Source organism: Lucilia cuprina, chromosome 2 (genome assembly GCF_022045245.1).
Source record: "Lucilia cuprina isolate Lc7/37 chromosome 2, ASM2204524v1, whole genome shotgun sequence".
NCBI classification, from domain to species: domain Eukaryota; kingdom Metazoa; phylum Arthropoda; class Insecta; order Diptera; family Calliphoridae; genus Lucilia; species Lucilia cuprina.
In genome coordinates, this window is record NC_060950.1 from 8,042,120 (window position 1) to 8,056,591 (window position 14,472).

Sequence of the window (14,472 nt, forward strand, 5' to 3'; positions counted from 1 at the left end):
TTTCATTATAAACCAGGAGTTAATTGCTTTATAAAGAATTAAATTCGTTAAGTTGTATTTATAGGCAGCAGCATCTTAAAAAAAGTAATAAAAAAATGTCTTTGAACTTTTAAATAAAATTAATACAAACAATTACCTCCTAATATAACGAATGAACGTGGCTAACACGTGTAAGAGTTTAAGTTTTTTCTTTTTATTGTTTTTTAATTATATTAAACTCATTAATAAGCCACGATTAACAGATAAATTGTGTTTTAGCAGATGATACTGAAAACTGAATGAAAAGTCATTGAATCTGTTATTAGTTTTTTTTACTTTTATAACGAAAGCGTGTCATTTTGTTATAGCTTTATGTCTTACATGATTTTTTTAGTATTTTGTATTTAAGGTAAAGAATTTTTGCAGATTTTTTTTAAGACAAAAGATATAAATCAATGTAGATAAATTAGTGTTGCATGGTTATACCAAAATAATGTTTAAGTTAAGTTTTGTTTTTGTCATCTTTTTATAAAATTACAATAAATTTTTTGACCTATTCATAATGGACGTTGTTGTGTTGTATAGTTGTATGTCGTGTTTTTTTTTATAAATTCATGACATACAACGATACAACGCCGATAGTAAATTGGACGATTGAGTCAATGTCACTGTTCGTTTAAGGTTTATTTTACAAAAGCCCCAATTACAAAAAAAAAAAAAAATTAATTTTAAAATTGCGCATTAATTAAATAAGTTCTAACATAAACATTCATTAAAACACACACACTTTTTCCTAACAAACAATCAAAATTATAAAAAATAAACAAAACTTCTCAATCTCAACTTGTTTTTCAACTAAATGCATTCATATCTTAAGAATTCCTTCACAATTTCAAACAACTTTCAGTTGAATATGTTTTACCGATTTTCAAGTTTTCATTTAACATTGAATAAGTTTGTTTCGTTTTTTTTTTGCAAACTCAAAAAAACCATATATAGTTCAAGGTAGGACAAATAATAATTTATACATTAGAATTTCTTATTATATTAGGATTTAATTATGCATATAGAATCTAGTTTTGGGAACAAATTTTATTATTGTGGTTTATTAGGTTTAGCACTGCACAACTACATAGCTAGAAACGAGATTTCTTTTTTATCCAAAGTTTGGTAGTAGGTTACGGATATCAAATAACTACTACGAACTGGTTGAATGTTTAAGTATTTTTGCAAAATATTAAATATTCTTTTGTCATACGTCATATTGTGTTTGATTTTGCCAATACTATTTTTAATAATTTATTTATTTTTATTAAAAACTGTTTGGTTTTTTCATACACTAAACTACTATATCAAGGAGGGTATTATGTTTGTGCTTATGTTTGCAACAAACAAAAATTTTGCACCTACACCCACATAAAGTATTCGAATAGGATCAGCATCACTTTTTGTGGCAATTTATCTATGTCCGTCCGTCTGTTTGTTATTGTTAACCTTGTGCACACGCTACAGGTTGCAACTTTCTAGATAGAGTAAGCCATTAAAATTGTTTGAAATCGGTAATTTTTTCCAATATCCCCAGCACTTGGGATCCAAAAGTCGGCAAAACTGAGTTTTATTTAAATCTAAATTATATTGTTGCAAATCCATCAGGGATTTGCTAGGGGTTTAGGATTGCCTAGTGAGTTGGATAATATGGATGCTTGTATTGGATTGGATTCGGAAATGAGTTACCAGGGATAGTTACACCAAGTGCTATCACCGCTATTATGTTTTCTGTCGGTCATTACTATCCTCAGGATTTTTGAATCTAAATGTAGGATATTCGGATACAATGGGATAGTCGCTTATACGAATGACGTGGTGATGCAGTTAAATTTCTCCCGACAATCAGTGAGGTCATGCAATCAACACTAAGTGATCTATCAACCTGAGCAAATAGGAAATTAAAAATTGTAGGACCTTACTCGACCTCAAATTGTCTTGATAGAAGAATATACAGGAACGGTTAGTTAGTTAGTAAGTTAGTAAGTTAGTAAGTTAGTAAGTTAGTAAGTTAGTAAGTTAGTAAGTTAGTAAGTTAGTAAGTTAGTAAGTTAGTAAGTTAGTAAGTTAGTAAGTTAGTAAGTTAGTAAGTTAGTAAGTTAGTAAGTTAGTAAGTTAGTAAGTTAGTAAGTTAGTAAGTTAGTAAGTTAGTAAGTTAGTAAGTTAGTAAGTTAGTAAGTTAGTAAGTTAGTAAGTTAGTAAGTTAGTAAGTTAGTAAGTTAGTAAGTTAGTAAGTTAGTAAGTTAGTAAGTTAGTAAGTTAGTAAGTTAGTAAGTTAGTAAGTTAGTAAGTTAGTAAGTTAGTAAGTTAGTAAGTTAGTAAGTTAGTAAGTTAGTAAGTTAGTAAGTTAGTAAGTTAGTAAGTTAGTAAGTTAGTAAGTTAGTAAGTTAGTAAGTTAGTAAGTTAGTAAGTTAGTAAGTTAGTAAGTTAGTAAGTTAGTAAGTTAGTAAGTTAGTAAGTTAGTAAGTTAGTAAGTTAGTAAGTTAGTAAGTTAGTAAGTTAGTAAGTTAGTAAGTTAGTAAGTTAGTAAGTTAGTAAGTTAGTAAGTTAGTAAGTTAGTAAGTTAGTAAGTTAGTAAGTTAGTAAGTTAGTAAGTTAGTAAGTTAGTAAGTTAGTAAGTTAGTAAGTTAGTAAGTTAGTAAGTTAGTAAGTTAGTAAGTTAGTAAGTTAGTAAGTTAGTAAGTTAGTAAGTTAGTAAGTTAGTAAGTTAGTAAGTTAGTAAGTTAGTAAGTTAGTAGGTTAGCAAGTTAGTATGTTTCATCAGTCCTCCTCTGTTATGTGCTTTACCAGTACTTCAGTTTGTTATCAAAACTTCGCGCAAAACCGTGATGAATACTTGAACTTTGACATGATTTTTTGGAAAAGCTCTCTTATACCTGAACACCCCTAATGAATCTTAGATTTTTCAATATATTGAATAAAGAACACTTTTTTAAATTATCTTAACACTAACTGACACTCATGCAATGCAATTTCATTCATAACAACTTGAGCCAAAAGAAAATCAAAACAAGTGGCAAGTGAAATGAAAAGTGGAAAAGCAAAAGCTGGAAAAAAACAAAGAAACATGCTTCCCCCCAATGAATAGAGGAATAAACAAAAAATCTGACCAACATATTTTCACACACTCGTGGCGTTGTTTCACTTAGTGTTTATTTAATAACGAAGGTCTAGAGTAAAATTGTGTTAATATTGTATTTTTCGGGCCAAGTTAACACGTAAAGTGAATTTTCTTTTACTTAATAAACCATAAAGTATCTGGTAGATATACAAACAAACACACACACACACATGTAACTTAGTTAGACTTGGCTAAGAAAATTGTTGCTTATTATTTTTGTTAAAGCTTTGATAGTACATGCATATCATGTGTATAAGTCAAGTTTGTTTTAAAGCTAAGGCTTTAAAACATTAAGCTTAAGCCATACAAATACAAACGTAAATACAAAAACAATAAAGAAAAACAAAAACAGTATAATTTTTTTTTGCTTTTGTTTTTTTTTATTGTTTTTGCTGATTTTTTTGTATTTAGAGTCAAGAAGGCTTTTCGCTGTATCTTAACGTTCACAAAAGTTGCTTACGCTCATGAGAGCGGACGTGTAAACGCGGTTAAAAACCAAAAAAAAACAAAACGTTTTCTTCTATTTTCTGTGTTTTTCAATTACTTACGTTTTTCTTCTACTTAAACTTACAAAATTCCAAAAAAAAAATAATAACACAAAGTTATAAAAAATATATATACGTTACAGTTAAAACAAAATTTGGCAATAATTTTGGTGGTTAAAAAAAAAACAAAAGCAAATTGTTTAAAAAATATACAATTTTTTTTTTTAAAAAAAAGTTCAAAAATTCTTAAAAATTAAATAACAAGTGTTTTTTAAAAAAATATTTTTAAAAAAGTAAAGTTTAAATAAAACAATTTTAAAAATGCTGGAAGAAAATAACAATGGTCATATCTCAAATGGTCATTTACCAAATTCAAAGGTGCCAACAACCACCACCACAACAACAACAACAACAACATCAGCTGAAGCTGATATGGCTCAGTCAACTTTGTTAACAAAGTTTATGACTTGGATTGACCCATTTGTTGATTTCTCGTGGTTTATCATTTGCTCCATTGGTTTCATATTTCAGGTGGGTGGATTTATTAAGTTTTTTATTTCTACCATTTCTTGTTTAACAGATTTTATATGTTAAGGTTGGAATTTCATCAAATTCACATAAATATTTTTAAAATTTTTAGTTTGTGTTTATTGTAAGTTTTTTTTTTGTTTGGTTTTCTTTTGCTTAAAAAGTCTGTTTATTTTTTCTGTTTTAATTCGTTTAAAATTTTAAATGATATTTTCTTTAAAACAATATTAAAATAAATTGTTAATTTTTTGTAAATTTAAGGTCAATATGTTTTAAAAAAAATTCCATCAATTAAGTTCAATATTTTCAAAACTAGAGCTCTGATGTAGTATGGATGGACGGACATTTTGATGATAGATGTTCTTAAGGAATATAATTTTGATCGAAAATTTTGTATGAAACTTTTCTATAGAATGACTATTCGTAATGAAAATTTTCTAGAGAAAACAAATTTTGATTAAAAATTTTTTTAAAGAAAACAAATTTTGATCAAAAAATTTCTAAAGAAAAGAAATTCGGATCGAAAATTTTCTATAGAAAAGTAATTTTAAATAAGGAAAGACAGTAGAAAGACAATTTTGATTTAAAAGTTTTCTATAGAAATATAATTTTGAAGGGAACTTTTCTATAGTAGAATGATATTTTTGATTGAAATTTTTTTATAGAAAAAAACTTTTTATCGAAAATTTTCCATAGAAATATAATTTTAAATGAAAATTTTCTGTAGAAAAATAATTTTGATTAAACATTTTTTATAGAATGATAATTTTGAATGAAAAATTTCTATAGAAAAATAGTTTTGACTAAAACTTTTCTATACAAAGATGATTTTGAACAAAAATTTTCTATAGAAGGATAATTTTGAAAGAAAATTTTCTAAAGAAAGAATACTTAGAATGCATATTTTCTATAGACACATGATTTTTTTCTGTAAAAATATAATTTTGAATGAAAATTTCCTATAGAAAGATGATTTTGAAAAAAAATCTATAGAAAGATGAATATGAAAAGAAATTTTCTGTATAAAGATATTTTTGAATGAAATTTTTCTATAGAAAAAATAAAGAATTTGGAAGATGATTTTGAATGAAAATTTTTTTGTTAAATGATTATTTGCTGTGAAAATTTTCTTTAGAAAGTAATTTTGAATGAAATATTTTGATTTTAAAAGAAAATTTTCTATAGAAAGATAATTTCGAATAAAAATTTTCTACAGAAAAATTATTTTAAAAGAAATATTACTATAGGAAGATTATTTTGAATGAAGATTTTCAAAAGAAAGATAATTTTGATTGAAACTTTCTTTAAGAAAGATAATTTTAATTAAAACTTTTCTATGGAAAAGAACTTTCTAAAGAAAATACATTTTTATAAAAAATTTGTAAAAAAAATTCTATAGAAATTAAATTTTGATCAAGAATTGTCTATAAAAAGAAATTTATCTAGAGAAATATTATTTTGAATGGAAATTTTCTGTAAAAAAAAAATGTTGATCTAAATATTTCTATAGAAAGAAAATGTTAATGAAAAGTTTTCTATAGAAAGATCATTTCATTTAAAATTTTCAATAGAGAATAAATTTTAATCAAATTTCAAACTATAGAAAAGAAATATGTATCAAAAATATTCTATAGAAAAAAAGATGATCTAAATTTTTCTATAGAAAAAAAAGACGTGGATCAAAAGTTTCCTATAGATAGAGCATTTAGATCAAAAATTGTCTATAGAAAATCATTATTCTATACGACAAACATTTTGATAAACAATTTTCTATAGAAAAGAAATTTAATAAAGATTTTTCTCTAAAAAGGAAATCTAGAACGAAAATTGTCTATTTAAAGAAAATTTGTTTAAACATATTCTATAGAAATATAGACTTGATAGAAAAATGTATATAGAATGGAAATTTTGAATTGAAATCATAAATTTTCTATAAAAAGGAAATTTGGTATACGAAAAAAATTTTTTTGGAAAATTTTTGTGAAAAACTTTCTATAGAAATAAAGTAACAACAAGAATTTTGTACAGAAAAATATTTGATCAAAAAGTTTATAGAAAAATTCAATAATAAGAAAAATTCTGATATGAACAGAGTATTCTCCGAACATATCTGGACAAGGAAGAAAAATTCAATGGTATCATTTGTATATGATACCTTTCATCCATCATCATACAACCCAGCACACATCGCATATATACAACACAATCATAAGAGAAAAACATACGACACATTTATTATAGATAGACGGGTGGGTGAGGCCTGCCGTAACCCACATTAATCCCATACCATATACTATTTATACAAACTCATTGCCAACTTAGTCCCACAGTCACTCCTCTGTGGGGTATCTGTTGTTTCGGCAACAGCACCGAACTTATCCCCAAATATTGACTATACAGTGGATTTTGAAGAAACCTCATCCAACTGACCAGCCAGGACATAGTCCTGCGGGCAACTGGCCACCCATAGTACCAGATTATGCGGTGCTCTGGTTTTACCTCTTTCACTCTATGCAAGGACTAAGCCAGGCAGTAGACTGTAACCAATTTTTTAGTCCCGGCTAGACTAGAGGTATTGGAATAGCCCCTTTATTCCCCGGGATTGCAATAACACCAAGGTGGAGGCTTCACCAAGGAAACATGCCCCGGGGGGGGGGGGTGGATAGTGGCGAGGATATAATGCATTTGTGCTGTTGTTTGTAACACTCATAAATGTTAGTCCTATGCCCACCTTAAAGTAAACCAATCGGCTCAGAATCTCTTGCTGAATCAGTCCTTCAATCCGTTTGTTCATCTGCTCATCCATTTAAACATTGTGAGCATCCTACAGATCTCAATTTTCAAGATAATTTTATGAAATTTTGAACATACTCTTGCTTTGAACCAAAAATGAATCCTATTGAAAATAGCCCATTTTTTTTGGCTTAGACCCCAATCAATTGTACCTCCCTAGTAAAATTAAATAAATTTTTCCAAAAGTTTTAATAAAAACATTTATTTCTAAAATGTTACGTTTAAGAACAAAACATTTATTTTTAAAATATTACGTTTAAGAACAAAACTAATAGTTTTTTTTTAGTTTTAAACACCCCTTAGTTTTTGCGGAAGCATTTAGGATCAAAGCTACGTGACTAAATGTTTTACTTTTAAATACATTTTAAATACAATATTTAAATAAAGATATAATTAACTGTGAAACCATAAAATACTTGATATTATTATTAATATGTTTTCAAGAGTTTTTACATTGAAAATTAAATATGTAAATCAATAAAAATATTTTAAATAATTAATAAAAATTTAAATATTTTAACTCTTAAAAAATGTACCTACAAATTTTCGCCAAAAAAAAACATGTTCATTCTTAGATAAAGATTTATTTATAAACAATTTTATAGGTTTTGTTTAAAAAAACTTAATTTATTAAACTTAAACAAAATTCTTAAACATAAATTTAAATTCATTCATTTAATCTTTGAATAAAACATTAATTTAATACAAATAGTATTTAAATATAGAGATAAAAATATTTAAATAAAACTTAAATTTGTTTAGTGTGATATTTTTGTGTTTGTTAAATATAATTTATGGTTTTTTAGTTTTATTGTTGTTGTTTGTTTAGAATTTTAGTTTTTAAAATATAATTTTTTATTATTATTTTTGTTTTAGTTTCTTTTGATTAATCAGAAAAAAAGAAAAAAAATTTAACGGAACTAAATGTTGTTTTAAAATTAATTATCACACTTGCTTCCTTGTTGTTGTTTTTTTAAATATTTTTCCTTAGATTTCTTTGAAAATATGTTAATTTTTATATTCTTAATAATAAACAAATTAAGTTTAAAGAATAAGATGGCTTTATATGTATTAAGAAGAAAAACACCTAAGATTTTGTCTTTTTTTCAAGCCAGTCTTCTTCAAATCAGTATTAAATACCAACTTGTTTTTAAACCATTAGTTCACCAGTAAAAAAAAAAATAAAAAATATTTTTTTCTCTTAATTAGTTAATTATATAATTGATTTACTTTTTTTTAAAGAAATTCTTAACCAAAAAACAAAAGACTTAAGAAAGCAACTCGTTTTATTAAGTTCTTGTTGTTTTATTGTTTCTTTGTAACTTTGATACCCTACAACACTCTGGAGGAGTGGTTGCTGATGTTTGTTATGTACAAAAATATTCATTCTACCCTTAAGTATACCAATCGGCTTAGAATCGTTTTCTAACTCTGCCAAGTCATGTCTGTCCGTCTGGCTGGCTGGCTGTCCATGTAAAGCTTTGGCGAAATTTTCAAGATAATTTAATGAAATTTTGCACAAATTCAAAGGAGAGGCCTCTTGAAAATGCTTAAAATCGATCCATTATTTCGCCCAGTTATCATACAACCGCAACCCGCCGAAAATGGCTTTTGAACTCATAATTATATTAAATTTTGTTGCATAATTGTATTTTTTTTACTTATGATTCACTGTAGGGTATCATATGATCGGCCATGTTCGATTATTTATTCTTGTTTGTTTTTTTGTTGTTTTTGCTGTTTAACATAAATATTTTACATTATTTTTATTTTATTTGAAAGAAATTCTTAACCAGAAAACAAAAGACTTAAGAAAGAAACTCGTTTTATTAACATCTTGTTTTGGTTATTTTTGTAATTTGTTTTCTTTGTCTTAAAATTGTTTTTAGCTTTCTTAATAATAATTCACAATCAAATCAATTGGAACTTATGTTTTTTTTTAATTTTTGGATATTTCTATGTTGTTTTAGGTAACATTAACCCTTTTTTAACACATTAAAAAATTTTACTTAGAAGAAATCTTCATATTGATCGTTAGAGTATATAGTGAGGAGGTTGTTATGCATTTATACTGAAGTTTGTAACACCCGAAAATATACGTCCTAACGCTTTAAGTATAAAGAATGGCTCAGAATCACTTTCTGCCTGTCTGTCCATTCGTCCGTCCGTCCGTTGTGTATTCATGTAAACCTTGTATGAACGCTATAGTTTGCAATTTTCAATAATACTGGAAGAATATTTGTATATACTCTTCTTTTTATACTAATCTATTGAAAGATGTTAAAATTGGTCTATTTTTTTCGACAAGTCCTTCATATAATCGTATCCTCAGAATATGGCTTTTAGTTTATAATTATGTTTTATATACATAAGTCTGAATTGCACTACCGATTATCATAATGAATGGGCAACATATGATCCTAGACCTCATGCAAAGTTCCCTACAGAAAATGTCCTGGTGGTCAAAATTGATTGTAAACACTAGTGTCACAATAAAATTCTGCTTAAATTGTTGTATTGTAAACATAAATGTCTCTACTTATATTATATTTATACCTTAAATACACCCACCTTAAGTTATACTTATATTTATAAGAATAGGCCCATATTAACCCTTAACGTACGTTCATCTATTATACCTCAAACCCCTAAATTAAAAAAAATAGTAAATAGGAATAATTTGTAAGAAAATTAGACAAAGTCTTTTGACTAGTTTTTTAGCGTTTTATTTAAAGTAATAATTTTTGTTTTATTTTAAACATTTCTTATTCATTTGTATACTTTTAATAATATTAATTTGAATATTTTAATAATTTTTTTTTAAACATCTTAAAACTAGGTTGAAATTGTAAAAACCGTCTAACCCACTTTAATGTAATAATAATTCATTAATTAAGAAGGTCAAGGCATTTGTTTGGTGACAAATTTGCTTAAATGTTTCAATTTATTTAAATTACAAACAAAAATAAAAAACAAATATAATTTTATTATATAAAAAGAAATTAACAACAAGTAATAAATGTAATATTTTATTAACGAAAATAATTTGTTAGTAAATTGTTGCAGCCTTTAATAACGAAGTATGAAATCTAAAAAATCCCTTTTAATTTAACAAATAACTCCGTTAATATTTATACCCTACACCATTATAGTGGGGAGGGTATTATACGTTTGTGCTGATGTTTGTAACATACAAAAATATTGGTCCAATACCCACCTTAAAGTATACCAATCGATTCAGAATCATTTTTTGAGTCGATTAAGACATGTCCGTCCGTCCGTCTGTCCGACTGGCTGGCTGTCCATGTAAACCTTGTGCGCAAGGTACAGGCCGCAATTTTCAAGATAATTTGATGAAATTTGGATGTTTTTTGGCACAAGGACGAAGCCTATTGAAAATGGTTGAAATCGGTCCATTATTTCACCTAGCCCCCATACAACCGTACCTCCCGATTTGAACTTTTTTTTTTGCTATAATTACGTCAAATATTCTGCTATCTCTCTAAAAATTGGCACAAATAAGTTTTATATAAGTATAAATGATACTGCAGATTTTCGTAAGGATCGGCCTATATTTGACCCTAGCCCCCATACAAACCCCCCTTCAAAAAATGACTTAAACGTCTAAAATTGACTTGTAACCATTTGTATCGTAATGAAACTCAACAAAACTAACTGTTATTTAGAAATATATCCTTTTCCCAAATTTACCGAGGATCGGCCCATATTTGACCTATATAAAGCCTCATTTAGAAATTTTAGTTTTTTATCAATAAATGGCTTAAATATTTTGAAATTATGGTAATATTCAACATAAAAGTTTCTTTACAAAAAAAAAATTTATAAAAGTAAAAATTTTAAAAATATACTCATGGTGTAGGGTATCATATGGTCGGCCATGCCCGACTATAATTTCCTACTTGTTTTATTTATTTTCGTCTTCAACATCTGCCTTTTATTTTATAATTCTTGTTTTAGATTTATGTTTTTTATTCGTTTCTTTTTGCATATATGACTTTTTTATTTTAAATTATGTTTTATTTTTGTTTTTCATACCTTCCAGTAAGAGCTTTAGTATCTTTAACTTCTTTTTTAATTTCGTGAGCTTGATGTTTAAAAAACAATCTACATTTGTAACGCCTTAAGGTGTTGCTGCAGAGAACAACATTTATTTATTTATTGTTTTCTGTATACCTTTTAACTTTGTGGGAAGGGTATATATACATTCATTAGTTTATCGATCCATTTGTAATTTCCCTTCAATGGATATATCAACAGAGTCCTTACTTAACAATAGATAGATAGATAGATAGATAGATAGATAGATAGATAGATAGATAGATAGATAGATAGATAGATAGATAGATAGATAGATAGATAGATAGATAGATAGATAGATAGATAGATAGATAGATAGATAGATAGATAGATAGATAGATAGATAGATAGATAGATAGATAGATAGATAGATAGATAGATAGATAGATAGATAGATAGACAGATAGATAGATATATAGATAGATAGATAGATAGATAGATAGATAGATAGATTCTCATTTACTCCGGGCTCTACCTGATTAATTTCATGTTTCTAGGTTCAATATTATAGGAAATTCAAAAAATACCTTTTGAAGAACGAAAAAGTACCAAAAATGCCCCTTTTATAGATTAACATTTACTCCGGGCTCTACATGCTTAATTTCATTTTCCTAGGTTAAATTTTAAAGAAAACTCAAAAAGTACCTTTTGTAAAAAAGTACCAAAAAGTCCCCTTTTATATATTCTCATTTACTCCGGGCTCTACATGCTTAATTTCATGTTTCTAGGTTAAATTTAATAGAAAACTCAAAAAGTACCAGTCGAAGTACGAAAAAGTACCAAAAAGTCCCCTTTTATTTATTCTCATTTACTCCTGGCTCTACATGCTTAATTTCATGCTTCTAGGTTTAATTTTAAAGAAAACTCAAAAACTACCTGTGTAGAACGAAAAAGTACCGAAAAGTCCCTTTATTATTAATTTCATGTTTCGATTTCAATATCAAAGAAAACTCAAAATGTACCAGATGAAGAATGATAAAGTACCAAAAATATCACTTGGTACCGGGGTTCCAAATAACACCTCATTAGCATATTCAGTGTTTCTAAATCTAAAAATTTTATCTAAATTGGATCATTGTTTTGGAATAAAATCAAATTTCCCGTTTTTCCCCCTTTTTGGTACTTTTTTTTCTACCCAATAAGGAGTCAAAATATTGTTTGAATGTTCACTGGTTTAAAAGATACATGGAGTGCAAAAAAAAGTTCCAAAATACAGTTTTTACCCGTTTATTCCCTAAAGGGGTCAAAATTGAAAAAAGTACCAGACACCGCAATGAATCTCAGCAAAACTTACTGTCATTTAAAACTATATATAAAATATACTGATGGTGTTGGGTATTATATGGTCGGCCATGCCCGACTATACTTTCCTACTTGTTTTTTTATTTAGTTTGAAGTGTTTTTTTTTTTTTTTTGAAAAAGTTATTAAGACCCTTAACATTTTTGTTAAACTCTTTGGTATGCCAGATATTTTTGTAAAAGTTTTTATATGTTTTCTTTAATGATAAAATGCCATAATTCTTTATTTGTATTTAATTAACCAAAGTATAGTAATAGTATTACGAACGTTATTTAATAACATATCAAAATCAAAAATTTACTTAAATTGCCCTTAGTTTTTTTCCTAAAGAATTGCTTTATTTTGTGAAGTTTTTTTTTGTGCTCCAATAGTTTTTGCTGCAGCAGCAGTTCATCGAGTACAATCACTGACCTTCCTTAACCTGTTGTTAAGTATCACAGGTTTCAGTTTCTTATAGCAATTTTTTCCATCATTATTATTTTATGCATTTGTATTTCTGTTTTTTTTTTAATTTTTATTTTTTCTTTACTATTGTTGTTAATTTATTTTGTTTTTATGGTATAATCTGTGTGTGTATTTCTTTTTTGGTTAAAGTTGTCTTTAAATAACATCTTTAATGTCAGTTATGTAGAGTAATATTTTTAACTTAAAAATATTTGTGAAGTTGAATTATAACATGTTTTACTCAATTACAACTTATAAAGTTGTAATTGAGTAGTCGATTTTGTTTGTGTTTTTAAGGGAGTAGAATTGTTTAAGCCAAATTATTTAATAACTAGGTTGGTACATTAAAATTAATATACCAAAGAAGAGGCATGTATTTTTTTAAAACGATTTTAATCTTTATTATAGGTTTGTGATTTGATATTGACAGAACTAAACATAGTTTGCCAATTAAAATGACAGGCTTAAATAAGTCATGTCCGTCCGTCTGCTTTAAATGTTTTATTTCTTTTTACATACAAATAAATGTTAAATTTCCACATTTTATTGCAAATAATAATATTTAACACGTTTTTTATTTAGTCCCTGAGAAAAAAAAAAACCTTAAAAAATATTTAAACATTGACCATGTTAGCACGTGGGTTTATTCTAAATTGTGCAATTAAAATTACTATCAATGTTATATAAATAGTTTATTAAAACAGTTTTTTCTTTTTATTACTTTATATTCTTTTTAAAAACGAAACATTAAATCACTTATATTTAGTTGTTGTTTTCTTTTGTTGCTCACACGTCAATAGCACTTGTTTCTTAAGTCTTTTGTTAGGTGTTTTGTTACTGCCATAAAAAAAATTGCAATTATTTTGATTTAATGTGGGCCATTAATTTTTTTGCTAAATAATAATAAAAAATAAACTAAACATTTTATCTTCAATATAAGTAAAACTCAGTTAAATGTGAATTTATTTTAATTAAATGAAACTAGTTCTCTTAAGTAAAATTTTAAATAGAAGATGAAGATAAAATAAAATCAAATGAAGGTTTATAAAAAAGTTTTTAGCAACAGGAAGTAATTTTCTTTTCTTTTCAAGAATTGTTAAGTAGTTTTAGGAAAAAAAAAACTAATAAAATCAAAAATTTTAAAAAGTTTATTGACAATAACGTCAATTATAATAAAAAATAAAACGCAGAAATAATTCTTGTCTTTTTCAATATATGAAATACAACTGGTACAACGAAATGTTTTATATAAAGTTTTAGTTATGTATATGCCACTATAAGGGCCACCGGGTCCTGTTAACGTTATTTATTGTCCCTTTCACTGGTCTCTTAATAACTCATTAATGTTTACCACACTTTAGCTTATATTCCCCTTTTAATAATATCTTATTTACAGTTTTTTTCTTCAAAAATTATCATACACAATCTGTAATTGATTTTAATGAAAACTGGTTTTTAATTCTCTTAATAGTTATAATTAAAAATAAGCTCTGTAGGATATTTGTTGATTAATTATTGTGTTTATTGAAACAGAAACAAGTTAAATTATAAATACAAGTGAGATAGGTCTCAATTTTTTGATAGATAGATAGATAGATAGATAGATAGATAGATAGATAGATAGATAGATAGATAGATAGATAGATAGATAGATAGATAGATAGATAGATAGATAAATA

General features: G+C 26.3%; 1 protein-coding gene across 1 annotated transcript in view; it reads left to right on the forward strand.

Moving 5' to 3' along the window:
- Positions 1-3,951: 3,951 nt before the first annotated feature.
- LOC124419029 (estradiol 17-beta-dehydrogenase 11) overlaps positions 3,952-14,472 on the forward strand; it is a 29,410-nt gene continuing 18,889 nt past the window's right edge. Inside the window, exon 1 of the mRNA XM_046947167.1 lies at positions 3,952-4,161. Within this exon, the coding sequence (XP_046803123.1) occupies positions 3,952-4,161 (210 nt within the window). The remainder of the gene's footprint in view (positions 4,162-14,472) is intronic.